Raw genomic sequence first — 26846 nt, 5'->3', positions numbered from 1 at the left:
TTGGATGCCCCAAGAACTTCATGCGTGTAGAGGCCAGCAAAGCCTGGTGTATAGGCCTGTGCGCATTCATCGGGTTTCAAGCTGCTGTTCTTCTTCTTCAGCATTATTTTGGGTCGCGTTGCTTTGTTCCTCGGAAGGTGGGTGTGTTGGTGATTCTGATTTCTTTTTCTTTGGATCAATAGTAAGTTGCTTCGTTTTTTTTATTAATAAAATCAAGAGTTCTCATGTGTGTTGTACTTGGCAGATGTTACCTGAGAAATATAACTACTACAGAAGATTAGATCATGATGTAAACAGAAGCAGGGACTGCGTAATATGTATGGCCACAATTGATCTAAGGCGGCGCACCAATGATTGCATGGTAACGCCGTGTGAGCATTTATTCCACTCGGGATGCTTACAGAGATGGATGGATATAAAGATGGAGTGCCCAACATGTCGTCGCACACTTCCTCCAGCTTAAGGACTTATGAGGATCATCTCTGCTTCGGTCATCTATTAACTTCACCCACATTAATTGCAGCCTGCAATTTGCAGGTAACTGTTGAAAATCCCAGCAGAGGGTTCTGTGGATTGACTAATCTGAAGCCGAAAAAGACATCTTGAGGGTGCTTCTTTGGTTTCAGGTCTCGGGAAGAGATTAGAAGAATACAAAACATTGATAGAATCTGTAGAGACGTATTTTGTAATAATCTCCTATCCAATTTCGTTAGTTCAATATTCTTTTGGCTCTTTTGGTCATTATTTCAGCAAAGCCCTTTCGATTCTTCAATATATACAAACAATTAGGGGTTGGCCCGCCCTACGGGCGGGTGAGTTTACACTAAAACAATTTTGTAGTAAAATATATTTTAACTTTACAAAACATTTGTAGATATACTTATATTGAAAATAATAAATATAATATGTTTTTATTTTAAAATCAAATTATAAATGTTATTAAATTATTGGTTTAAGTTAAAAAAAAACAGTAACATAAGTTACAAAAGAAACCACTAACATTGTAGTTTGTTAGAGAACACAAGATTATTAAAAAAATTATGGAAAATATAATGATTTATATTTTTCCTATTCGATTCCTATTTCAATTTGACATTAAAAAAAATTCTAAAGTAATTAAGAATAGCTAACATTTTTTATGTTGTTGTTAATTATTTCTCCTATTGATTTGATTTTTATGTATTTTTCTTTATGTGAGGCTGGTACGATAATTTAGTGTATTTTATTTTATAGTATTGTTATGTTTGTTTGACTGTTAGGTGTGTATCAATTCTTTCCCGTGATTGTAAATGATCTATTTTAGTTTTATATAGTGTTTTTTTTTTACTTGAGTCTGATGCTTTCAAGCCGCTTACGCCCGTGTCATTTGTTGTAAGTACATCTAATAGTAAGATCTGCTTCATCTTGTTAGGGTGCGTGCAGATGAATATGTTCTCAAGTGAGACTGAGAGTTTCTTAAAAGTTAAGGGAAGAGTTAAAGAGGCGAAGAGACAAGGTTGCAACAGTTAAGTAATTATGACCTGAAAACTTAAAGCCTCTTTGCTATTGTTTGTTATGTTACTGATTAAATATTAAAATTTAAAAGTATGCAAGTGTGACAGAATATTCTTTTTATGAATATGGGCTTAAAAAATGTCTACTCATTGGCATTTAACATTGCTAAGGAACCATGATGGGAGGCGTAAGAACTACTTTGAACAGTTACCGTCTTTCACTAAGGACTACTATGAACTTCCAAACATTATATCTTAAGGATTTTAGAAAGTTCTGCAATAAAATGTTACTTATAACTTGTTTTATTTACTGTAAAGCACAAACAGATTTTAAAATAGACCCAATATTATTCGGCGTTAATATTATACAGCACGATAGGTGGTTAGTAACAATCTCTAGACCAAGACCATAGTCCGGAGTTAGTCACGAGGTTTTGAATTTTAGTTTTTATCGTTGATAAATCTGGTTAACCTTTAACAGAGATAAGGTGCCTCAGTTACTAACCACGGGAAAGGATAATAAAAATTTAAGTAGCATAAAAGTGTTAACACCTAATGCACAAAATAGATAAAAGTTATCTATTATCATAAACAAAGGGAACAAATTGCATTTGTAGTTTAAACATCCACCAAGATAAAGAGTTATAAATGTAAAATATGAGTTCAAATTATAAAGGGAAGAGATGATAAAACATTATTTGATAAGCAAAGTGGTGGAGAATTGTTTAATCCACGTTGATCTACTCCTACCGTACCTGCTTCTTCACGTTTTCTTCATTGACAAGTTCGTTTGTTTGCAGCTTGACGACTGGGAACTGGGACAGTGGAAGCGGATGGCTGGTTGTTGACAATGGAACCCTCATCAACTTCTGATGTCACAACATCAGATAACTCCGCACCATCGCCATTGTCATCAGGTCCATGGTCATTCCCCTGAAAATATCACACAATCGTGTCAATATAAAGGTGATAAATTTGTAAACTCTAACACAGTCAGGGGCTCTATTTTTGTTAGAAAAAGGGTTACTTGAGGATCGACTGTAAGGACACATTGATTCAGTTCAGAAACGGTTAGGGGCTCTGTTTTTTGTGCAGGGACCACTTTAGATAAGGAACTCGCATTGGACCCATCACCAACCAACCTATCGTGGAAATAGGGGAAGGAAACAACACATAAGAGTAAATCACTTGGACATAGATTTAAACCAATGAGGTGAACTATATCAATATTAGTAAACGATCCCTTACTTTTCAAAATGTTCTTTCCCGACAGATGATTCACAGTCAAAATAAAAGTGGGTACCAGATGTGGCATTCAGAAATAGCTTTCCTGCCAGTGTAAGGTGTGTAAATGCACTGATATATACAGATCAAACCTCATCTGAACAAAAGTAGAAGATGAGACATGCCTCAGTGAAGGATTTGTACGGGAAATGTATGGAGACAGGAGAGCCAGAGAGTCAGAATTTAGAGTTACTTCGTGAGAGTTCGAAACCACTGAGCGGAGTACACGGAGTCTTCACTGAAACGATCTCGGAAAGAATGAACCAAACATTTATAAACACATGTTGAGAAATACGGGATTGGCAGAATTAACAAATTCGTCGAGATTACCTGCTCATTGAGAAGAAGCATATCAAGACTCATAAGCTCTCCACTTTTTCTGATATTTTGTGTTTCCCAGAACCTCAAAAGAGGCACCTCTGCCGTGTTTGAGCAACGGCCTGCTCTCAGGTTGCCGAGAAGAACATAGGAAGACGCCATTTTCGAGAGTAAGGGCTCGCGACTGTTTTGTAAAGAAGCAAGAAATCTGTGCAAATCTCTATTGCCCCAAAAACCCTTATATATATGGGAAGCTTCAATCGGTTACAGAGGCTGTCCTTAATGGAAATAAATGACAGAGAGAGAAGAGAGGTGGTCGGAGTGTAATGATAGAATTAAAGATCGATTTGATTAGTATTGAAAAAAAACGTTACAGGAAGAACAGAACATACGAAGAGGAAGAAGGTGACTACGTCGATGCAGTGCAGAGGACCAGAAAACCCTAACAACAAAGAGGCCAATAATAACAAATGGCCCAATGGCCCATTAAAAGATACATAAAACTCCCACATCGTGTCGTTTTGTTATTCAGGAAAAAAACATACGATTGAAAGAGCGTAGAACGCGTTAAAAGAAGAAGAATGAAAAAAATATAAAACGACACGTGGCGCGAAAAGGAAGAGGGTGTGATGACGTGGCTGACTGTGGAGAGTTTCATGTCAACTTTATTAATATAGATAATTTACCTCACATTTTTGAGCTTTATATTATTTCTACCAACACGGCAAGATTAGTCTTGGGCCTCTTGAGAGGAAGGTTCATTCACTTTGGTTTGGCAACACAAACTACACTTATAAACGTCTAATAGAATCATTTAGGATTTTTAGCCGCCAAAACAGAATACAGTTGAGTATTTCAACATGAATATAGATAATTTGCTTCATCTTAATGAGGCTTGAACGTCGTATCTTTTCTCTTATGATGTCAAAACACATTTGAAGTAAGTTGTTGAACCCTTTGATAAAAAAGTGTAATAATAATAATAATTTGTTTGAAGTTTGAACCCAACTCCTGGAAATTTGGTTCAAAATTGGTCTCAAAACTCCTGGCCAAAAAAAAAAAATTGATGTCAAAACGCATTTAAAATGAACTTAACGCGTCAATTCCCGGTTCATTACTCGGTTTGGTTCAACTTACAACCAAGTTTTAAATTAGGCCAGGCCCAAATACAAACTCTACAATATCGATTGTTTTATTAGTTTTTCTGCACGTGGTTTTTGTGTGGGTTAAGCTGTTAGGTCTCACCAAGATTTATAATCACGTTCAACACAATTCAACCTTTGATATAAGTCCTTATTCAATATTCCCGGCCAGTTTCCACATATTTTATTTTATTTTTGGGTCTTCATATAGAGGAAGAATCTCATAGCAACCAACAAAAAAAAGAACACAAGAAGATGCCAACCTTGCCGTTCCCACGTTTCGAACTGAGAAAGTGCCCAAAACGCAAACGCAGAATGGCCAGGACATTAACTCGAGATGCCCCATACCCCTCAATAAAATCTTCTAATCTCCCCATATTATAATATTAATTTTTTTTTAATGAAAAAGTGGTTAATTACGAACTACCTCTCTAATAATTTCGGTATTTACTCAACCCAACCTAAAGATCCGACCCACCCTAAGCTAACCCAAAAACCCGACCCACCCTAAACCTAAACGATGTCGTTTTGCTAATTTCTAATCTCCTCCTCTAACTTCTCTCATTTCTCCGATCTAACTCCTCTCTCGACTCTCTCTCGAAACCCTAAAGGGAGATTATGATCGATTGAATCTGTTTCTTGTTCTCCTGGACCTAAACCGAGAATCCATCAAACGTCCAACTTTCTCTCTCATTTCTCGTGTCTCAACTCTCTCTTTGCGATTTAAAACCCTCTGAAACCTAAGTCGAGAAGCGCTTTGTTTCTTCTTCCTTCATCGTCGAAATTAACTCGAGAATTCTTCGTTCCTTGTGGTAAATTATTAGTTTGTTGTTCTATTGTGTTGAGTTGTGTTGTTGTTTTGCGGATTTAGTTGATAAAATTGATTTTCGAAGTTCAGTTGTGTTGTTGTTTTGCGGATTGGTTTGTGTTGTTTTGCGGATTGAGTTAATAAAATTGATTTTGCGGATTGAATTGATCAAATTGTTGTTGATAAAATTGATTTCCGAAGATGAATTGTATTGTTGATGAGACCTGTTGTTGATGTTGTTTGTTGTAATGTCTTGTACAGGGAAGTTATGAAGGGAAATCAAAGGCAAGTCTCCAATGAAAGGCGTCGTCAATCTCTTAGAATCAGAAAACCTCCGGTCTCAAATGCAAAAAAGCGAGTAGCGCAGAAGAAAAATAAGAAGAAGAGTACACCAGTGAGAGAACCGAGTATACACTCGCTCTCAGTTTCATCTGGGTCTGAAAGTGAAGACATGTCTGCTCCATCGTTTGAGGTAAATATATTTTGTAATCATTGCCATTGTTAGTAATTAATAGTACTAACATGTATATATGTATTTTAATTGCAGGAAATGCAACCAATGCAACCCCTTGAGTTCTACTTCAAAAGCAGTGAGTTCGCTCACACTTGCAAGATACAAACAAAGTGCTTTGTGACCAGGACAGTAGATAAGATCAAGGAGAAGCTTAAGCCTGAAGCTGAATGGTTCAGAAGCCATCCTCAATTTCGACATTTCTTCCACATGCCAGATGAACCAAACCTGAAGCTCCAAGGGATGTGGATGCTACTCCTGCGTACGATTTGTACTCCAGAAGATGATGTTGCATGGTTTGCGGTTAATGGTGTACCCATCCGCTATTCTATGAGGGAGCATGCCCTCATCTCTGGCTTAGACTGCAGGGAGTATCTGAGGAACTATAAGAAGCTCGGGAGTCATAAGTTTGTGGATTATTACTTCCATGACGTAACTAAGATCACCATCAGTGATGTGGAGCAGAAGATGTTGTTTATGGCGCCGTGTCCAGATAGATTGAAGATGACAGTCTTGTATTTCCTTGGTCGGGTTATCAGAGGGAAGCCAAACGATGCAAGACCTTTAGACTCCTTCATATTAAGGATAGTGGAGGATTTGGACGCTTGCATATCATTTCCATGGGGCCGTCTTACATTTGAGGATGCAATAAAGGAGATTAAGCATGTGATGAACCATCTGAAGGGTGAAGTGAATGAGACATGCGGCTTTCCTGGTTTCATAATCCCTTTAGAGGTAAATCATGTAGTTTTGTGAATTTTTTATTGTTATATAATTGAATATCTGACACTGTGACATTGGATATACTAGGTTCTTGCTTCGAGTGTATTCCTGCTCTTGGGAAAAAGTTCAGAATCACTTCAGCGAACCCTAGTGAAGACTGTACAAGGATGTGCAAGAGCCGGTTTATAAAAACCAGTCTGAGGGGTTATCCTTTGGAAGACATATATGATGCGCTTGGAGAAACAAAGGTACATGTATGCATTTATAGACTTATAGTAAAAGCTAGTAGAGCAAAAAAATTAACTGCTGTTATTTATTGTTTATTTTCAGGATATTAATAGTGTACTGGTTCCAACTTTGGGTGAGGAAATTATGCTGGCTCTCGTATCATTGATGAGGAGCGAGACTATGACCGTCAGGGCAGCCCAAGTGATACATGGAACTACTGGATAAATGTGAAGCAGAAGACTATTTGGTGGGAAGAGTTGTATGAGTTAGATCAAGCTACACGAGTGTTTCCAAAAAGAAAGACAAAGCAAAGGTGGAGTTGGCAGAAGGATCATCCTCTCAAACCGGTTTAGATTCGATCTTGAAAGGTCTGGAAGGGAGGCTAGTGGAGTTCATGGGAACACCATTTGCCAGTCTTAACTTTACGGTGGAGGAAAAGCTGGAGTCCATTGACTCGAGGATGAGTAAAATGGAAGAAAGGCTAACTTCTATTGAGAGTAAGCTAAGTGAAGAGAAGAATCATGGTGAAGACATGGATTTTCGACAGTGGGATCATGAGAATTATGGGGATTATGAAACAACAGCGAAGGACAAAGGAGACAAGGAAGAAGCTGGGAAAAGCGGTGAGGGTGAGGAAGAAGCTGAGAAAAGCGAGGGTGAGGGTAATAAAGACAAGAAAAACAGTGAGACTGATGAGGAAGAGAGAGTGTTGAACCGAATGAAGGATGATGAACTGTGGAGGAGTTTGATGGAGGATCGAGAAGAGGTTGGAGGAAAGTGATGGAGGATCAAGAAGAGGCTGAAACCAGTGAGGAAGTAATTGAGAACAGTCAAGAAGAGCCTATGGTTGAGGCAGAGATCAGTGAGCCTCGGGTTGTGGCAGAGATCAGTGAGGCTCGGGTTGCAGCAGAGATCAGTGAGGCTCGGGTTGCGGCAGAGATCAGTGAGGCTCGGGTTGAGTCTCCGATCAAAGAGCATTTTGAGTCTCCGATCAAAGAGCCTCAGGTTGAGGCACATCAAACTCCAACAACACCTTCTGGTGGTAGGACTAAGGCAATGGCTGCGAGGAGAGTAGTCAATTATCCAATAACCACTTGGGCAGCAGTGATGGAAGCCCGAAAAGCTGTGGAAGCAGGGGAAAAACTAGTGAGAAAATTGTGGAAGAAGAGACTGAAGAGGCTGAGAAAGTTGTGGAAGAAGAGACTGAAGAAGCTGAGAAGGCTTCTGAGAAGGTTGTTGAAGAACAGACTGGAGAAGTTGTTGAGGAACAGACAGGAGAAGTTGAGGAACAGACAAGAGAAATGGAGGAATATACCGAGGAAGAAAAGCAAAGGTGGGTCATGGTCGCTTGCAATGCCTGTGAAGATGGTACCAATGAGGAGAGGACGGATGGGAATAAGGAAGCTAGGAGGCCTGGGATCAGACATAGATGCAAGGAGAAGACAATGGCGTATGGAAAACCGACACCTAAGAGGGGCAGACCAAAGAAGAGTGATTGCACACCACAGGCATCTAAGAGAAGGGGGAAAAGAAAGACTGAACCATCAAAGTGGGTGCAGACTCCTTTCACGGCAGGGAAAAAGCCTAAAACAAAGGCTTAGGCTTAAGAGAAGGCTTATGTATTTAGGATGTTAATTTAAGTATTTTGAATGTTGGTATGTTTAAAACTTGTAATGCTTTTACTGGGTAACTTGTAATGGATAACTGGATTTACTGGGTTTACTGCGAACAATAGAAAACACATGTAAAATGTCAAAATATATATAATATTTAAAAAATAAACACATGTAAAATGCCAAAATATATATAATATTTAGAAAAATAAACACATGCTAACGTGCAGCCGCCATATAAATATTTAGTATTATATTTAACACTTAGTAATACATGGTAATCTTCAAGGTGTTAGTAATACTGCTATCCACATAGTAATATTTTGGCAATTTTTACGTTTTTCTAGTTAAACAATCACTAAATGGAATGTTTCGTAGTAAAACCATTGCTTTTATACCATAGGTATCGTAAAGAAAGACATTTACATAAAAACTTTACCAGAAATACGTATTTTGTTTCATGCTGCTTACTATACTTGAACCATTTACACACTACCATTGAAAGTTAAAGAAGTTTTTTGGGAAACTGAAAACAAGCTTTTCTTTAACTATTGAAAACAAGCATAAAAATAGTCTAAATCTACGTAGTTATTATATACATAGTTTACGCATTGAAAATAATCACCAAAATTGTCTAATTTTACATCATAAACTATAATACATATAATGGTTTAAATAACAAATAATAATACCAGTAAATCTTAGTAATTCAAATAATGCATAATAATACCAGTAGTTCGTAGTAGTTCAAATAACACATAATAATACCAGTAATTCCTAGTAGTTCAAATAATACATAATAATACCAGTACATCTTAGTAGTCCAAATAACACATAACTAGATCATGACCCGCGCGACCGCGCGGGTTTATTTTTTATTTTTAACACATAACATATATTCTATAATAGTTAATATAATTCGAAGTTTGTCCTTTTCACATAATATGGTTTTATATAATTTCGAGTTTTCTCATTGTTTAAGAAAAATGTTAAAACTGTTTTTTCTATTAATAGTTTTTTATTGGTGTATTAGAGATATAACTGTATGGTGAAAACACTAACATAATATCAAACAATACGATTTGGTTTTGACATTGTACTTTTTGGGAGTTTTTTCTGAATGTTTTGTGAATGTCCAATGATAAATACGAAGGCAAGTACTTGTATACACATTTTAAGTGGGAGGAATTGAATATTTTCTAACCTATTAAGTTAGATATAATAAATACAAAATCTATTGACACCGAGATTTTAGGTATAGTAGAATAAACTTGGAGAAGAGGGTTTTCCATATTCATGATTTTTCAAATCTGGCAATTTGATTGTGAATATTTGATTGTAACCGAGATTTTAGGTATAGTAGACTCAACTTGGTGAAGAGGTTTTTCAATAATCGATTTTTTTTTAAAAGTATAAATTGATGTTTTTGAAATAAGAATATATGTTAGTATATTCTATTCAGTGTATATTCAAAGTAAACCTCGATTATTTGAGAATCAAAAAAATATATTCTGATATCTTTAGTATTGAGTTTTAAAAGTTATGTATCAAGCTATTTAAAAATTTATAGATTCATCAGTATTTGATGCCAAATAATTGTTTTTTAAATCCGATATTGTAGGTTGAGAGTTATTTGGTTAATTGAATCAATTGGTTTAATTGTATAATTACTGGCTAAAGATTCGTGTAATTTTTGTAATTTTTTGTCAACCTACTCGTGTAATAATATTTATATTTTTAATAACATGTGTAATATTTATTTTTATTTCTATCTATTTATATTTTTATTTTTAATAACTCAGACTCGTGTAAATATTGGAGACATTTATCGTATTCATTTGACTATAATAAAAGAGAGGTTTATTGTATTCATTTGACTATAATAAAAGAGAGAGATTGTTATATTTGTACTATGATATAATATAAATATGATAATGTGAGTATACTCTAACGAAAAGAATAGATATTTTGTTTAATAGATGTATATAATGTAAGATATAGATCTTATTGTGGAGTTAATTGATAGATGGTTGATATCTAACTCTTTAAAGAAATATTTAAATGAAATGTTAGACTAAGAATAATAATGTGATGTCCAACTTAAAAATCCACCTAGAAGAAGTTATAATGTTTCTGTTTTAATAAGATAGATAAAATAATCAAACACCTGAACTGGAACCACTTCCACATAAATACGCTGCAAGACCTTCTCCTCTGGCTCTACCCGTGCCTCTGGCTCTCCCTCTGCCACTCCCTCTACCACCTCCCCTGCCTCTTTTTCCTCTTCCACGAGATTCTCCTACAGATGGAAACCTTGTTTGTTGTGGTTTTCCTTTCTTGACTTCAAAATCCGGAGGAAGTATTTTCTTTGCTCTAACTTCTTCTGGTACAACCCAATCAGACATATGAGGAACAGGATATATTGTCCTGTGATAAGCCAAAGCCCATTGCTCTACCAAATAGTACTTAGAGCAATACTCAGATAGATGGACTTCCTTTCCTGCCTTACTAGTCATGAATGTGGCAGCCGCTACTGCATGCACACATGGGTATTTGTCTTTATCAAATTGCTCACAGCTGCAAGTGTACCTAGCCATATCGACTGTATAAACCCTCCCGTCAGCATCATGCACACTGTACTCAAGAAAGAAGCTGTTTAACTCATCAACCGTGAGAAACCCTGCTTGAACACATCTTATAGACATTACGTCTTCCACAATAGGCACAAGCTTCACTGTGACCGGTACTTCAGCTGCCTTCTTCCTATACTTGTTAAACCATTCAGCCATTTTTGCAATGATGAAATCAAACATTGGCAGTAAGGTGTACATTCTCGCATTCTTAATAACACCATTAAAAGATTCTACTGAATTGGTGGTGTCAACATTGTACCTATCTCCTTCAAAGTAACATCTAGCCCATTTCTTCTCTTCAACACTCTTGTCAAGATAGACCGCTGCGCTTGGATACTTCCTGCGAAAAGCATCATAAAGATACTTGAACTCAGCCACTGTATAAGCGTATGCGCATTCTCTAAACTTGAACGCAAAAGTATCTTTGTTGTTATGGACGTGGCCTTTAACATTCTGAGACAAATGCCATATACAATACCCATGTTCGGCCTCAGGTAATACTAGACGCACTGCCTTGATCAAGCTTCTGTTTCTATCTGAAAGAAACACCAATCCGGGGACATCAGTTATCGCTAATTTCAACTGCTCCATAAACCATGTCCAGCTTTCATCATTCTCTCCGTCTGCTACACCAAACGCAATTGGGTAGTGATGATGATCGGGATCCTGAGCAGTCGCGACAAGGAGAACTCCACCATAGACATTCTTGAGGTGTGTTCCATCCACAATGAGGACTTTCCGCATTGCCCAAAACCCTTCTATGCTAGCTCCAAGGGCAAAAAACAGGTACTTGAATTTGTTTTCCTCATCCACTACCACACTACTTCTTGTGCCAATATTTTCTCCTTTAGCATGTGTAGATAACAGTTCAATAAAGTAAAACTCTCTTCTGGACTTCCTCTCACTTCATTAGCAGCTTCTCTTTTTGCTCTCCATGTCGTTGTGTATGATACTGCCACACCAACCTTGCGATGAACCAAATCGATCAGAACTTTGGGAACTGGTGTGTCAAATGTACCAGGATAATCTTTGGCCAAAAGAGATGCACAGATATGTGATGTGCCTTTCCTTCTATTACGCAGTGTTCTTGTAGTAACAACAGAACATGTATGCTTCTTGATATAGCTTCTAACCGTCCAAAGATCTGAATTATGCAAATTTGCAACTCGTACAAACCACTTACATCCTTCTTTGGCTCCTCTGCATTTAATCACAAATTTCTTAGCATCCGACTTAATGATATCAAACTCAAAACAATTCTGATGTGCGGCCGTCTGAATATGAACTTTTGCTTCCTCCTTAGTTCTAAATTCTTGACCTAATTCCAAATCAATAACATCATCCCCTGGCTCACACACAGCAGCATGCACCTCAATTCCTTCTTGAAGAGTTAGCACACCACCAGTACCTTCATTATCAGTTGCATCATTCTCAGTATGATCTTTATCACCAGGCTCGATATCAGTTGCCTCTCTATCAGTAGTCTCTCTATCAGTGGCTTCTCTATCAGGCAGTGTTCTAGTAGTAACAACAGAACATGTATGCTGGTTGATGAAGCTTCTAACTGTCCAAAGATCTGAATTCTTTAACTTTGCAATTCGCACAAACCACTTGCAGTCTTCTTCTTTGGCTCCTCGGCATTTAACCACATATCTTTTTGTATCTGACTTAATTATATCAAACTCAAAACATTTCTGATATGAAGCAGTCTGAATAAGAACTTTTGCTGCATCCTTGTTTATAAATTCTTGACCTAAAACCAAATCCATACCATCATCCCGTGGCTGATACACACTATCATGCATCTCAATGTCTTCGTCAAAAGTGAGCACACCACCAACACCTTCGTTACCAGTTCCATCATTCTCAGTACCATCTTCATCACCAGCCTCAAAATTAGTAGTCTCTCTATCAGTAGCCTCTCTATCAGATAGACCAACATAGACATCATCTGTTTCATCATCTTCTTCTGAAAGTTTCACTTCTTTATTGCTGAACTCCACATGTAGAACATTTCTACACATCTCGTGATTTACTTGCAGTAGATAACCAAAAATGTCTTCATCATTCCGGATATATGATGGCTTGTACGAATACAATATCATCGGGAAGTAACTAATCTTCACTTCCATCTTAGATTCATCTACCTTTATCTTTCTGCAAATACCACCAACCAAACCAGAGTAAGTGACCTCCTCCACTGATTTCTTCAACACAAGCGTGTGAATTTCATCTTCTCCATCACCATCTCCCGAGACCCATTTTATTTCAGCCCCATCCTTCATATAATATCCTCCATAATCAAAACATATAATTGTGCAATGCGGATTCTGCATTTTTCCTGAAATAAAATAGAAGTATAATTATTAAGAATCTTAAAATTGATTCTGACACCGTATTATCTTATTTTACTAATACTAATTCATTTCAGTACTATACATAGTAATACGAGTAATATTAGTCGAACTTGTCAACATAGTAATCCCAGTAATACCAGTAAAACTATTTTGTCTTAGTAAACTTAGTTATCTTAGTAGTACCCATAATCTATTCTTCAGCTAACTAATCATCTTTTAAGGACGAAATTGTTAGGATGTTACATTACCCATAATGTGTAATTCATCCTAATGAAATTACACACAAAAAAACATCAAAACGAACATAAAATGTACCCAAAATCCATAGACCTAGTTTTCAAAAATCGTTTTTAATCTCACAAATTTTCATCGGATCTTCTTGTTTTTACACTAGACAAGATATACAGTTGATATTTCAGCAAAAATTTCATCAAAAACGGATATAAAATATACCTGAAATCCATAAAAATAGTTATAAAAATCGTTTTAAAACTCTCAAATTTTCATCAAATCTTACAGTGTTAACGTTACCCATCATATACACGTTATTTAAATGTAAATTTCACAAAAAAAAATCATGGAAAACGAACCTGAATTATCTGTTTTGGAGCTTCAAAAATCGTCAATGGAGGAAAAGAGAATACGCTGAAGAAGGGGAAAAGGAGACATGTGGGGCACAAAAAATCTGATTGGTTAAGGTTTCTTTGTGGGCCATGTAAGTGGTTGAAATATGGTTGGTATTTAATTGGAGAATAAAGGGGATGAAAGGAAGAGTGAGATCACGAGATGTGTAGAAAGGAAGGAAGGAGAGTAAGGTAATTGCAAGGAAAAAGGAGGGATAAAAGGGTTAGTATGAATAGGGAAGGGATAGTGTGAATATTTTTGAGAGGGTATGGGGTATATCGAGTTAATCTCCGAATGGCCATGGTACGGTGGAGCAGACAAGGCCGCGAAAGCCTCGACCGTGACGCTGAGACGCGTTATCTACATGCTCTTCGACAACTGCAGCAAGGACATCAAAAAGACTATTTTGCCCCTTGGCCATGGAGATCCTTCCGTCTATCCTTGCTTCCGCACCTGTATCGAGGCGGAAGACGCCGTCGTCAACGCCCTCCGCTCCGGCAAAAGCAATTCTTACTGTCCCGGATAGGCCTGAGCATTTTACCCGGACCCGAAGACCCGATCCGAAAAAACTCGGTCCGGGTAGGAACCGATCCAATCAAATTACCCTATCGGGTCTTGTTGTAGAGGACCCGCGGATCTTGGACCCGACCCGAACCCGAAATCCGACGGATACCCGAATTAATAATGTAAATTAAATAAAATGAATCGAAGGGGAGTCGAAGACGGGTTATTTGCCTACAGAGCAAAGGGCTCAACCAATAGGAGACAACCAATTATTGTTTTATCTCGCACAGTTTAGTATATATACACATTTTAATATAATAAAAACACAAATTTTAAATAAAATGTCAAATATTTTCATATGTTTTTTTCTACTTTTAGGTATTTTTTAGGTCGAATCTGAACCGAACCCGACCTGAACCAAACCCAGAACCGAACTGATAAATTCTAATTACCCGAATGGGTCCAACTATCTAAGACCCGACCCGACCCGGACCCGGTACGACCCGAACAGACCCGGAACCGAAAATTTGAAATTACCCTATCGGGTCTTAAACTCCTAGACCCGAAAGACCCGGACCCGAAAGGACCCGACCCGACGACCCGAATGCCCAGGCCTAGTTCTGGAGTTGGAATTCTCCCCGCCAGAAGGTATATATAAATTAAAATATTATTATTCTCGATCAAGAAATTCGAGATCTTAGCGACATTTGATCCGATTCGAGCTTCAGCTTATCTACTGACTCTATCCACTCACTCGACAGAACACCAACAGAACACCAACAGAAATCTTCGTGTATAATTAATTTTGAAATTGACTTTGAGGACCCTATAGTTTTAGATTTCTTATAAATAGAGCCCATAGCTTTTAAAATGCACTAGATCGACCCTCATTTGGTTGATTTTTTTTTGTGAACAAAGCCGTCACCGATTATCTGAACCCAGATCTTCCGAACAAGCTGACACCGGACGACATCTTCCTGACAGTTGGATGCAACCATGGGATAGAGCTTGTGTTCGAATCGTTGGCTCGACAAAACGCAAACATATTGCTCCCACATCCTGGTTTCACTCACTACGACGCTCGTGCTGTCTACAGTGGACTCGAGATCCGCAAGTTCGATCTTCTCCCCGACAGAGAATGGGAGATCGATCTCCAAGGCGTCGAAGCCGTTGCAGACGAGAACACTGTGGCCATTGTTGTGATTAATTGATGCATATAAATATTTGGAATATTTCCATATATCTTATTATTTATTTTATAAATTATCTGATAATTATCTTAATGTTTTAGGGTTTTATGGTTTTCTTATATATAGTCTTTTAGACTCTATGGTTATATTCAGTTTTTGATGATTTAATAAAAGGAGTTTTCCAGAAGAGGTTTTGATAAACCACTGAGAAGAGTATTCTCAAACCCTAAGAGTTTTTAATTAAGCACTGTGAAGAGTATTCACAAACCCTAGATTCGTGTATTCTTGGAATAAACGGATCTAGTTCTATCCCTAAAAGCTTCCGCTACATCAGTTGGTATCAGAGCCAAACGGTTCTATTATCTTGATCGCAGATGTATCTACAACAACTAGTTGAGATAGTTGAGATCTTGGAAAAGTGTAAACAAGATATCAACAAGTTTCAACAAGATCTCAACAAGATTAATAAGAAGTTAGAACAAGATTTCTGCACGGCATTAAATAAGTTCGATGAGGCATTAAAGAAAAGAGAAGCAGCACGAGCTCAAGATGTGCAGTTGGATGATGATGAAGACGAGGAGAGATTTATCGAAGAAGATATTTGTGTTGTCGACTCTGTCTATAAAAATGAAGTTTGTGCAAAACTCGGACAGGATGAGATCTGTGTAAAGTCTCTGCAGAACGATTTTCGTGCAAAAATAGGGCGAAATTGTATTGATGAAGATTTTGGGCAGAATCTTAATGATCTATTATGTGCAAATTTTGTGCAAAAACGGATTTTTGAAGATTCAAGTTACAATCGGATTCGTGAAAAAATCGTGTGATACAAGCTATTGAAGATTCGAGGAAGAGTTTTTCTTGGAAAACGTTCTGGATTCGAAGTCTATGACCAAGATTCGAGGACGAATCTTCTCCAACCGGAGAGAATGATGCAGATAAATATTTGGAATATTTCCATATATCTTATTATTTATTTTATAAATTATTTGATAATTATCTTAATGTTTTATGGTTTTCTTATATATAGTCTTTTAGACTCTATGGTTGTATTCAGTTTTTGATGATTTAATAAAAGGAGTTTTCCAGAAGAGGTTTTGATAAACCACTGAGAAGAGTATTCTCAAACCCTAAGAGTTTTTAATTAAGCACTGTGACAAACCCTAGATTCGTGTATTCTTGGAATAAACGGATCTAGTTCTATCTCTAAAAACTTCCGCTACATCAGTTGGTACCAGAGCCAAACGGTTCCATTATCTTGATCGCAGATGTATCTACAACAACAACAACTAGTTGAGATAGTTGAGATCTTGGAAAAGTGTAAACAAGATATCAACAAGTTTCAACAAGATCTCAACAAGATTAATAAGAAGTTAGAACAAGATTTCTACACGGCATTAAATAAGTTCGATGAGGCATTAAAGAAAAGAGAAGCAGCACGAGCTCAAGATGTGCAGTTGGATGATGATGAAGACGAAGAGAGATTTATCGAAGAAGATATTTGTGTTGTCGACTCTGTCTATAAAGATGAAGTTTGTGCAAAACTCGGACATGATGAGATCTGTGTAAAGTCTCTGCAGAACGATTTTCGTGCAAAAATAGGGCGAAATTGTATTGATGAAGATTTTGGGCAGAATCTTAATGATCTGTTATGTGCAAATTTTGTGCAAAAATGGATTTTTGAAGATTCAAGTTACAATCGGATTCGTTCAAAAATCGTGCGATACAAGCTATTGAAGATTCGAGGAAGAGTTTTTCTTGGAAAACGTTCTGGATTCAAAGACTATGATCAAGATTCGAGGACGAATCTTCTCCAACCCGGAGAGAATGATGCAGATAAATATTTGGAATATTTCCATATATCTTAATATTTATTTTATAAATTATTTGATAGTTATCTTAATGTTTTAGGGTTTTATGGTTTTCTTATATATAGTCTTTTAGATTCTATGGTTGTATTCAGTTTTTGATGATTTAATAAAAGTAGTTTTCCAGAAGAGGTTTTGATAAACCACTGAAAAGAGTATTCTCAAACCCTAAGATTTTTTAATTAAGCACTGTGAAGAGTATTCACAAACCCTAGATTCGTGTATTCTTGGAATAAACGGATCTAGTTCTATCCCTAAAAGCTTCCGCTACATCATTAATCGCAACAACCCATGTGGAAATGTTTACTCTCACGACCATCTCCACAAGGTTGCAGAGACGGCTCGGAAGCTGGGGATAATATTGATCGTTGACGAAGTGTACGACAAGACTATATTCGGAGACAACCCTTTCGTTCCGATGGCCAAGTTCGCATCGATCGTCCCTGTGCTCACCCTGGGAGGCATATCTAAAGGATGGGTTGTTCCTGGAAGGAAGATTGGCTGGATCGCCTTGAATGATCCCGAGGGCGTTTTCGAATCCACCAAGGTCTCCTTTCTCTTCTATTTGCCTGCTTTCTTTATAACCAAGTGATCTCACTCAATATGTATTCTGACAGGTGGCTCAATCCATCAAGCAGAGTCTTGACATCACTCCTGACCCTTCCACTATCATTCAGGCTGCGCTTCCTGAGATTTTGGAGAAAGTGGATAAAAACTTCTTTGCAAAGAAGAACAAGATACTCAAACATAATGTCGATTTGGTGTGTGATAGGCTCAAGGATATTCCCTGCGTCGTCTGTCCCAAGAAACCCGCACTACAAGAAAACAGCGATATTCTGAGGGATATTCCGAGGGAACAAAATTTCCTCGGAAATTTCTGACAAAATACCGAGGAAGTACCGAGGAAACGCGAAATTTGGTTTCCTCGGTATTTCCTCGGATATTACCGACGAAATTCCGAGGAAAGCCGGGTTCGTCGGAAATTTCTTATGGATTTCCGAGGAAACAAAACTTCCTCGGAAAAAACCGACGACCTCCGAGGAAATATTATAGCCGTTAGAGAGCCGTTAGAGAGCCGTTGAGAGATTTTAAATATTCCGAGGAAATTCCGAGGAAGTAGCCGTTAGCGTCGGAATTTCCTCGGAATTTCCTCGGTCTGTCGCCAGGATTTCATCTATAAATACAACCACCCCTCTTCCTCTTCATTCACTCCATTTCTTCATCCTCCCTCCTACTATCTTTACATACGAATTTGATTGAAAAAAAAATGTCTTCTTCAAATTATTTTCGTTCTTGGATCGATCGACCTCATTTGGATCCGAACACGAGATTGCTTACGGAAGAATACCAACGAGGTATAACCGAATTCATGGGGTTAGTTCGCCAACTACCGGAAGCAGAAACAGGTATGTTAAGATGTCCTTGCTCTAATTGTAAAAATAGAAAAGTTATTAAAGAGTGGGATGTTTGGACTCATCTTTTATTGAGTGGGTTTACACGAAGTTACAAAATTTGGTATCATCATGGGGAAACTGATTATGAACATTGTAGTACTAGCGAACCTCAGCCGGCGGTTAGATTAGAAGAACCAATTAGAACAGATGTAGATTATGGTGTAGGTACTGAGCAGATGGTAAATGATCATTTTAGAGGGGAAGATTTACCCAATGCAGAAGCTAGGAGATTTTATGATATGTTGGATGCTGGAAAGCAACCATTGTACGAAGGTTGCAGAGATGGTCATTCTGCTTTATCATCTGCTACAAGACTGATGGGCATTAAAACAGATTATAACTTGGCTGAAGACTGTGTGGATGCGATTGCTGATTTTGTAAAAGGTATTCTACCTGAGGATAATGTAGCTCCAGGTTCATACTACGAGGTTCAGAAACTCGTAGCTGGTGTTGGTTTATCTTATCAGGTAATAGATGTATGCAGCGATAACTGCATGATTTATTGGAGGGCGGATGACCAGCGGGTTACATGCAAATTTTGTGGGAAACCTCGTTATAAAGATACGGGTGGAAGAGTTCCAGTTCCATATAAAAGGATGTGGTATTTGCCTTTGACGGAAAGGTTGCAGAGGTTGTATCTTTCTGAACGCACAGCGCAACGAATGAGATGGCATGCGGAGCACTCAACAGATGGTGAGATTAGACATCCTTCAGATGCAAAAGCGTGGAAGCATTTCCAATCAAAGTATCCCGACTTTGCGTATGAGAGAAGAAATGTCTACCTTGGATTATGTACTGATGGTTTCAGCCCGTATGGCAAGAGTGGAAGACAATATTCTCTATGGCCAGTCATTGTTACACCATACAACTTACCCCCAAACTTGTGCTTGCGACGAGAGTTTTTGTTTCTCTCCATTCTCGTTCCCGGACCAGAGCATCCTAAGAGATCACTTGATGTGTTTCTTCAGCCACTAATATATGAGTTGCAACAACTATGGGCTGAAGGTGCTGAAACATACGATATTTCGTGTAAAGAAAACTTTCAAATGCGGGCAGTACTAATGTGGACAATAAGTGATTTTCCAGCATATGGTATGTTATCTGGATGGACAACGCATGGAAGGCTATCATGTCCATATTGTCAAGATAACACTGATGCTTTCCAACTAAAACACGGAAGGAAAACGTGTTGGTTTGACTGTCACAGGAGATTCCTACCACCTGATCATCCATATCGTAGGAGTAGGAATTTGTTTACGAAGAACAAGAGGGTGTTTGACAGTCCACCTGCGGAAATTAGTGGGAAAGGTTTGAAGACACAACTAAGAGATTTTGGTGCAGAAAGGACACCAGACGTCGGTGGACATGAGCGTTTTCCGGTAGATGCTGTTGGAAACCTACATAACTGGCACAAAAAAGTATATTTTGGGATCTGCCATACTGGGAGGATCATTTGCTAAGGCATAATTTAGATGTCATGCATATTGAGAAGAACTTTTTTGACAATCTCATGAACACGATCCTTAACGTTCAAGGTAAAACAAAGGATAACTTGAAGTCAAGACTGGATTTAGTCGATATATGTGCTCGTTCAGAACTTCATGTTGATGAGAATGGTAGGGCACCTTTTCCCATATACCGACTTGATGCAGAAGGAAAAGATGCGTTCTTTGATTGGATTTCAAACGATGTGGAATTTCCAGACGGTTACGCATCTAATTTGCGTAACTGTATCGACAGAAAGGAAGGAAAGTTTATTGGGCTAAAAAGTCACGATTGCCATGTGTTGATGCAGCGCCTTCTTCCGTTTGCCTTCAAGGAACTATTACCACGAAATGTTCATGAAGCAATTGCAGGGATAAGTGCTTTTTTCCGCGATTTATGCACGAGATCAGTGACTCTTGAAGGTATTGAAAATTTGAAGACTAACATAGCCGTGATTCAGTGCAACCTTGAGAAGATATTTCCTCCCTCATTTTTTGATGTTATGGAGCATCTTGTTATTCACCTGGCAAGAGAATTGGAACTTGGTGGTCCTGTGCAGTATAGATGGATGTATCTGTATGAGCGGTATATGTTCCATTTGAAGAAGATGGTGAAAAATTTAAGTAGGGTGGAAGGTTCTATAGTCGCACAGATGATCAATGAAGAAATTTCAAACTTTGCCGAGTACTACTTTCCAGCAGAAGTTCAAACCAAAAACAGAAAACCTGCTCGGCATGATGATAGAGGCGAACGGGCAACATATCATGTTACGGTTCCAGACATTTTCAGAGATGTTGGACGACTTAGCGGAAAACCAAAGGACCGTCGACTTAATGAGCAGGAGCGCAGTCATTTGCAAACATATTTGCTCACCAACTGCGAAGATGTTCTTCAATATGAGAGGTAAATAAATTAGCTTACAATTTTTTATTTTAACAAGTTCAAATTTAAATCTTAATTAATTACATTATTGTCATCATATGTACAGGATTTTCATGGCACAAAAGCGGTTCGAATATAGATACGCCACAGACGAGGAACTAGAAGAAATGAAGCAGAGAGAATTTGCTGGATGGATGCTTAATTATGTGAGTGCCTTAACCAAATTAAAATATCATTTATCACATATTTATACTAATTCACATTTATTGATATAACATATATATATGTACTATTAATAGGTGTCTGCTGGTTTGGCCAGAGGTGAAACATTTGACGATTGGATACGCGAGATGGTGGTTGGACCAAAATATGTTGTGAAGTCATATCCGAGATTTTGTACTCGAGGATATGCATTCACAACTCAAAAGAGGAGACGTTCGAGAACGACCTATGATGCTGGCGTTTGTTCTGCATCAGGAGATGATGTATACTACGGAAACATACATGAGATTATGGAAATCCAGTATTTGGGCATGGTTGGATTGCGGTGTACTGTTTTCTATTGTGATTGGCACGACAACACTCCAGATCGAGGTGTGAGAACAGATGCATTTGGTGTTACATCAGTAAATTCGAGGCGAAAGCTGCAATATTATGATCCTTTCATTCTTGCTTCTCAGGCCGATCAGGTAATGATTCAGAATGATTCATCATCATATGTATTAATTTACAATTTTACTGATAATTTTTTAAATGTTACAGGTTTGTTATATCAAGTACCCCCGGGTTAGGAACAGAGATGATCCATGGGTAACTGTTACAAAACTCAACCCGAGAGGCCGAGTTCAGGGAAGTTCTGAGCTGGAAGACCCACTACAACCAAGCACATCCGGCAACTTAAGTGCAGCCGAAGATTTAGCTGGAGTTGGCCTTGTAGTCGATTTAACCGACTTCGGAGAGGAAGCCGTCGTTCACGTAGAGGATGAACCAGAGATTGGAGAGTTTCACCAAGATTCAGACTCAGATTCATCTGGTGATGATGACTCGGAAACAGATTAGCATAGATTTTTTTTTTTTTTTTAATGGGAATACCGAGGAAATTCCGACGAACATAAGGTTTTCCTCGGTATTTCCTCGGAATATACTTTGTAGATTTAGGGGTTTGATGCTAGAGTCCTGTTCCTCGGAAAAACCTCGGAAAATTCCGAGGAAATTCCGAGGAAAACAAGGGTTTGCTCGGAAATTCTCGTTCTTCCTCGGAATTCCGTCGGAAATTTCCGAGGAAATTCCGAGGAAGAATGGGTTTTTAACCGAAAACAACGTTTTGTGGATTGAATAACACGTATATAACCTTTATTAAGTGTCTTAAGCAGATTATGAAGTAAAAAATGATGTTTTATCCAATAAAACCAAATTTTACGATTGCATGAACGAAAACCACACAACATAAGATAAACACTTATACACTTTAATAAACGGTAAACGGAATACTTACGATTATTTTTGAAATTTTGTTATTTCATGGATGATGATCATCTATACAAAAAATCCTCAATGGTATGCATTACATTTGTATAAGAAATGATATCGTGCAAAAAAAATCGATTTTTGAAACCCCAAACCCTGTTTCCTCGGAATTTCCTCGGAAATTTCCGAGGAAATTCCGAGGAACATTGATTTTCATTTACCCGGGCAACCCTAGCCGCCAACTCTTTTCGTGAAAATTAAATTAATAATTTCCGAGGAAATACCGACGGAACCCATTATTTTTTCCGAGGAAATACCGACGGACTGCTTCCGTCGGACCCCTCATAATATTAGGTCTGGCCGTTCTCTTCTTCCCCATTTCTCTCTTCCTCTCTTCTCGCGAACTCCGCCGCATCTCTCTTCTCCTCCATCGATTTCCGGCGAATCAAACCCCAATCTCCTCAATTTCATTCATCAATCATGTAAGGACCCTATCCCTCTCTCTTTTCTTCAAAAATCGAGTTTGTTTATGGTGTGTAATGATGATAGAGGCGATTTTGTTAGGGTGAATGGTAGAGTAGTGTATTGAGAGTTTGAGTATGGTTTTAGGGTTTAGGATTGTGATTATTTGTTGTATTCAATTGATTTGGAATTTTTTTTTAAGTTTTTATTAATTTTGTGGTTATAAAAATCGAATTAATAATTATGTATATATATAATATGAAAACGTTTTTTGTATATAAAATCTATTTTTGTGATTAAAACAATTTTTTATTGATTAAAACTATTACTTGTAATTATTAAACATTTTTTATTGATTAAAACTTTTATTTGTAATTATTAAACAATTTTTTATTGATTAAAACTTTTTTTGTAATTTTAAACTATTTTTTTATTAAAACTTATTATTTGTAATTAATAAACTATTTTTATTGATTAGAACTATTATTTGTAATTATTAAACTATTTTTATTTATTAAAAACTGTTTTTTGTAATTATTAAACTATTTTTTATTTATTAAAATTTTTATTTGTAATTATTAAAACTGTTTACAGGTCTTATGATGATGAGCCCCTGCCTCCACTTCGACCTCGTCGTCCCTCATCCCGAGGTCGTGGTGGTTCGGGGAGCCACTCTCGGGGTTCGTCCAGCCAACATCGGGAATCCGCATCGCCCCACAGCTCCTACCATACATCTCCCTCACCTGCACCCGCTCCCGCTTCTCCAGTCGTTCCGGGAGTGATGAGTATTAAGGAGTTGGTTCGACAGCCCGGTCGTGACCATCTTCCTTATCTCACTCAGTATCCACGTGGTCATGGTCAAACATGGTAATTAAACGTCTTTTTTCATTAAAATTTGATTCAATATTAATAATTTGTTCCTAACATTAGGTTCGACCGATCCTCGAACGGGATCAGCACATGGATCAACGGTATGATGTACTCGTCCCTCGACAGGGGATATCGGACTTTCTCGGAATTCCCTTACAGTGAGCAGCAGATGTGGTTTCGTCAGTTTGCGGTAAGTATTCTAATTTTTTTTTTTAATCATTAATATAAAATTTCTACTAATTGTATTTTTTTCAGCAAGAATTCAACTGGAATCCCGATGATACGCTGTTTATCTATAACAGCTTTGTCCATAAAGTTATGGACAACTATGGGAAGCAGATCCACGAGTGGAAGAAGAAGTGGCTAGTGAACAAGGTAAAATTTAATTTATTAAACATTTTTTTTATTAAACTATTTTATTTATTTATTTAACTATTATCTATTTTTTATTTATTAAAAGGTTCCAAAAACGATCAACCCCAAGGTCTGGGAGGAGTTGTGTGTTCATTGGAGTAAGGATGAGACGAAAGAAATTTCCTCCACCAACTCCACCAACCGCAAGAGCGATCGTAAAGGGAAGGGCATCTACAAACACAACTTGGGTGCCCAGTCTATTGCCACTCTGGCTGATCGCATGGTAAGTTCAGTCTCTTTTTCTCCAATTATTTAAGTTTTGAAATTTTATTTTTTTGTGTATTTCTTCTAATTACTAATGTTTAATTTATTTTTTCAAGGCGGAACAAAATGATGGCGAGCCGGTTGATGATTACGAACTAATGAAGACGGCGTATACTAACAAGAAGACCGGGGAGATTGATGATGGCGTTGTGAGGGAAGTGGTCAGCCTGGTCCAAACTCATATGGAAGAAGAACTGTCTCAGCTTCAGACCGACGAAGACGATTCGACGGCTGCGACCAACTTGACCCGGAGTCGAATCAACGAAATCGTGGAATCAGTAAGTTCTTTTTCTTTAAGTTCAATTCATTTATTTCTTGATTTTTTTAATCCTCTTTTCTTTTTATATTAATTTGGTTATTTTCTATTTCAGTCAGTTCCAAAGAAGAAAGGACGTTTGGTCGGTTTGGGTCGTCGCTCCCGGTCGGTTCCTACTGCTTCACAACAGCCCTTCGTTGATCCAGAAGTACTTATGGGTCAGTTGAAGGACAAGGATGATCGCATATCTGCGTTGGAGGCCCAGATGGCGAGTCAACAGGCGGGCTTTGAGGCACAGAGGAGGCAGCAAGAGCAAATGATGGAGATGATGAGGAGGATGTACCCGAACGAGGTGTTCCCGGACGTGCAAGACCCGTAGTTCTTTTTTTTTTTTCAAAAACTCGGAATGGTTTTTTTTTCAGAATGTTTTATTTTGATTTGTACAACTTTGAATTATTATCTAATATGTTTTCTATTTTAATTTTAATTTCATATTTTCGAATTTAAATTAACAAAATTACAAATTTAAAAAAAAAAAAAAATTGAAAATTCCGAGGAAGAGGGTCCTCGGAAATTTCCGAGGGACATTTTCCTCGGAATATTCTGAGGGCTAGTTTCCTCGGAAACTTCCGACGAGTGTGCCTCGGAATATTTCCTCGGAAATTTCCGAGGAAAATAGCCCTCACAATATTCCGAGGAATATTTCCCTCGGAAATTACTGATGATTTTTCCGAGGACCCTTCCGACGGAAACTTTCGAGGATCATTCCATCGGAAAATCCATCGGAATATACCGACGAACATTTCCCTCGGTATATTCCGAGGAAGATTCCGACGACTACTGATCCTCGGAAATCCCTCGGAAATATGTTTCCTCGGTATTTCGTCGGAAATTTCCGAGGGAATTCCGAGGAACATTGAAATTCCGAGGAAATATTTCCGACGGCTGTAGTCCTCGGTATTTCCTCGGAATACCTTTATTCCGAGGAAATACCGAGGAATTCAGCCGTCAGTAAGCCGCTGTTTTCTTGTAGTGCCGAGTCTTGCACTTATCTTTTGGTAACACTTTAGAACTAACTGATGAATAGATAAGCATTCTGGTACACAACAATATTAACAGTTTTGGTTACTGCAGACAAAGCTGGAGCTATCATTGTTGGATAACATCAAGGATGACATTGATTTCTGTGTGAAGCTGACCAGAGAGGAAAATCTCGTGTTTCTACCAGGTAAAGCAAAATGAAACATCAAGAAACATGAATTTTTGATACTAAAAATATATTTCATTTGCAGGAGAGGCTCTGGGGTTGAAGAACTGGATGAGGATAACTATTGGAGTGGAAGCTCATATGCTTGAGGATGCACTTGAGAGACTAAAGGGTTTCTGTACACGTCATACCAAGAGAACAGATACAGAAACTGAGTCACCTTCAACCGTTGAAAATGTGTGATAATAATTATACTGTCGGGATATTACATGTATTTTTACACGCCCCTAAGCCATGTGATGTACGTACAATGTGCCAGGGGGATGTACTGGTGTGATATATATCATGCCTTTCCATTTTAATTATCTAAACCAAATTTCAAACCTAATAAAAATGGGAAATTAATTACAATAACACACATGTTATAACTAATGACTAGAATAACATACCAGAAAAAAAACTTGAAAAAATGTGAGTTAAAGTCCAAAATACCCTGATTTTAAATGAATTAAACCAATTTAAAAAATGCTGGAAAAGGTAAAAGGTAAAGAATTACAAAAAAAAAACTCGCTCGTCGAAACCTCTTCCTCCCCCCGACGTGAACCACAAATCGTTTTCTAAATTCTCCAATCTCTTGCGTTTTTGGCTCGAATCCCCTCGGACTCGATCTTCTTCTCACCCTTCTCTCCCACCAAGAGTTCGATTCACAAGGGTAGTAAACTTGAATCAGAAATCCGACGAACCCTGAATCCCCTTTCTGAAATTCTGGGTTCTGTTGATTTCGTCACTCCT

General features: G+C 37.8%; 5 protein-coding genes and 1 long non-coding RNA gene across 6 annotated transcripts; 4 read left to right on the top strand and 2 right to left on the bottom strand.

The window, feature by feature from the left end:
• Positions 1–2049: 2049 nt before the first annotated feature.
• Positions 2050–3553, bottom strand: LOC108809350 (uncharacterized). Its single transcript, XR_008936100.1, has 5 exons — positions 3108–3553; positions 2971–3015; positions 2742–2874; positions 2521–2635; positions 2050–2426 (listed from the first exon to the last, which is right to left on the bottom strand). It is a non-coding gene; the product is annotated as an uncharacterized LOC108809350 (long non-coding RNA).
• A 1760-nt stretch (positions 3554–5313) lies between these two features.
• Positions 5314–7288, top strand: LOC130495719 (uncharacterized protein At3g43530-like). Its single transcript, XM_056987205.1, has 5 exons — positions 5314–5517; positions 5593–6271; positions 6367–6527; positions 6610–6708; positions 6806–7288. Exons 1-5 carry the CDS (start codon positions 5314–5316, stop codon positions 7286–7288), a joined length of 1626 nt encoding a protein of 541 aa, XP_056843185.1.
• A 2991-nt stretch (positions 7289–10279) lies between these two features.
• Positions 10280–11497, bottom strand: LOC130495718 (protein FAR1-RELATED SEQUENCE 4-like). The gene has a single exon (XM_056987204.1). It carries the CDS (start codon positions 11495–11497, stop codon positions 10280–10282), a length of 1218 nt encoding a protein of 405 aa, XP_056843184.1.
• Positions 11498–14002: 2505 nt separating this feature from the next.
• On the top strand, positions 14003–15449 carry LOC130495717 (S-alkyl-thiohydroximate lyase SUR1-like). The gene is made up of 2 exons (XM_056987203.1): positions 14003–14249; positions 15157–15449. The coding sequence occupies exons 1-2, from the start codon at positions 14003–14005 to the stop codon at positions 15447–15449; spliced, it is 540 nt and encodes a 179-aa protein (XP_056843183.1).
• Positions 15450–16693: 1244 nt separating this feature from the next.
• On the top strand, positions 16694–18174 carry LOC130495716 (S-alkyl-thiohydroximate lyase SUR1-like). The gene is made up of 3 exons (XM_056987202.1): positions 16694–17073; positions 17555–17840; positions 17911–18174. The coding sequence occupies exons 1-3, from the start codon at positions 16694–16696 to the stop codon at positions 18172–18174; spliced, it is 930 nt and encodes a 309-aa protein (XP_056843182.1).
• A 1837-nt stretch (positions 18175–20011) lies between these two features.
• On the top strand, positions 20012–22483 carry LOC108850548 (uncharacterized). The gene is made up of 4 exons (XM_056988616.1): positions 20012–21135; positions 21221–21320; positions 21414–21803; positions 21877–22483. The coding sequence occupies exons 1-4, from the start codon at positions 20225–20227 to the stop codon at positions 22171–22173; spliced, it is 1698 nt and encodes a 565-aa protein (XP_056844596.1). The 5' UTR covers positions 20012–20224; the 3' UTR covers positions 22174–22483.
• The last annotated feature ends 4363 nt before the right edge of the window (positions 22484–26846 follow it).

Source organism: Raphanus sativus, chromosome 6, assembly GCF_000801105.2.
Source record: "Raphanus sativus cultivar WK10039 chromosome 6, ASM80110v3, whole genome shotgun sequence".
Classification (NCBI taxonomy): domain Eukaryota; kingdom Viridiplantae; phylum Streptophyta; class Magnoliopsida; order Brassicales; family Brassicaceae; genus Raphanus; species Raphanus sativus.
This window is presented reverse-complemented; position numbering and strand designations above follow the sequence as displayed.

Bases quoted from the DNA above. Each gene is read 5' to 3' on its own strand.
- LOC130495719 (XM_056987205.1), top strand. From the start codon at position 5,314: ATGAAGGGAAATCAAAGGCAAGTCTCCAATGAAAGGCGTCGTCAATCT. The intron at 5,518-5,592 runs GTAAATATATTT...TTTTAATTGCAG, and splicing joins TGTCTGCTCCATCGTTTGAG to GAAATGCAACCAATGCAACC. The intron at 6,528-6,609 runs GTACATGTATGC...GTTTATTTTCAG, and splicing joins ATGCGCTTGGAGAAACAAAG to GATATTAATAGTGTACTGGT.
- LOC130495718 (XM_056987204.1), bottom strand. From the start codon at position 11,497: ATGCGGAAAGTCCTCATTGTGGATGGAACACACCTCAAGAATGTCTAT.
- LOC130495717 (XM_056987203.1), top strand. From the start codon at position 14,003: ATGGGGTATATCGAGTTAATCTCCGAATGGCCATGGTACGGTGGAGCA. The intron at 14,250-15,156 runs GTCCCGGATAGG...TTGTGAACAAAG, and splicing joins CGGCAAAAGCAATTCTTACT to CCGTCACCGATTATCTGAAC.
- LOC130495716 (XM_056987202.1), top strand. From the start codon at position 16,694: ATGTATCTACAACAACAACAACTAGTTGAGATAGTTGAGATCTTGGAA. The intron at 17,074-17,554 runs GTTATGTGCAAA...TATCCCTAAAAG, and splicing joins GGGCAGAATCTTAATGATCT to CTTCCGCTACATCATTAATC. The intron at 17,841-17,910 runs GTCTCCTTTCTC...GTATTCTGACAG, and splicing joins GCGTTTTCGAATCCACCAAG to GTGGCTCAATCCATCAAGCA.
- LOC108850548 (XM_056988616.1), top strand. From the start codon at position 20,225: ATGCATATTGAGAAGAACTTTTTTGACAATCTCATGAACACGATCCTT. The intron at 21,136-21,220 runs GTAAATAAATTA...TCATATGTACAG, and splicing joins GATGTTCTTCAATATGAGAG to GATTTTCATGGCACAAAAGC. The intron at 21,321-21,413 runs GTGAGTGCCTTA...TACTATTAATAG, and splicing joins CTGGATGGATGCTTAATTAT to GTGTCTGCTGGTTTGGCCAG.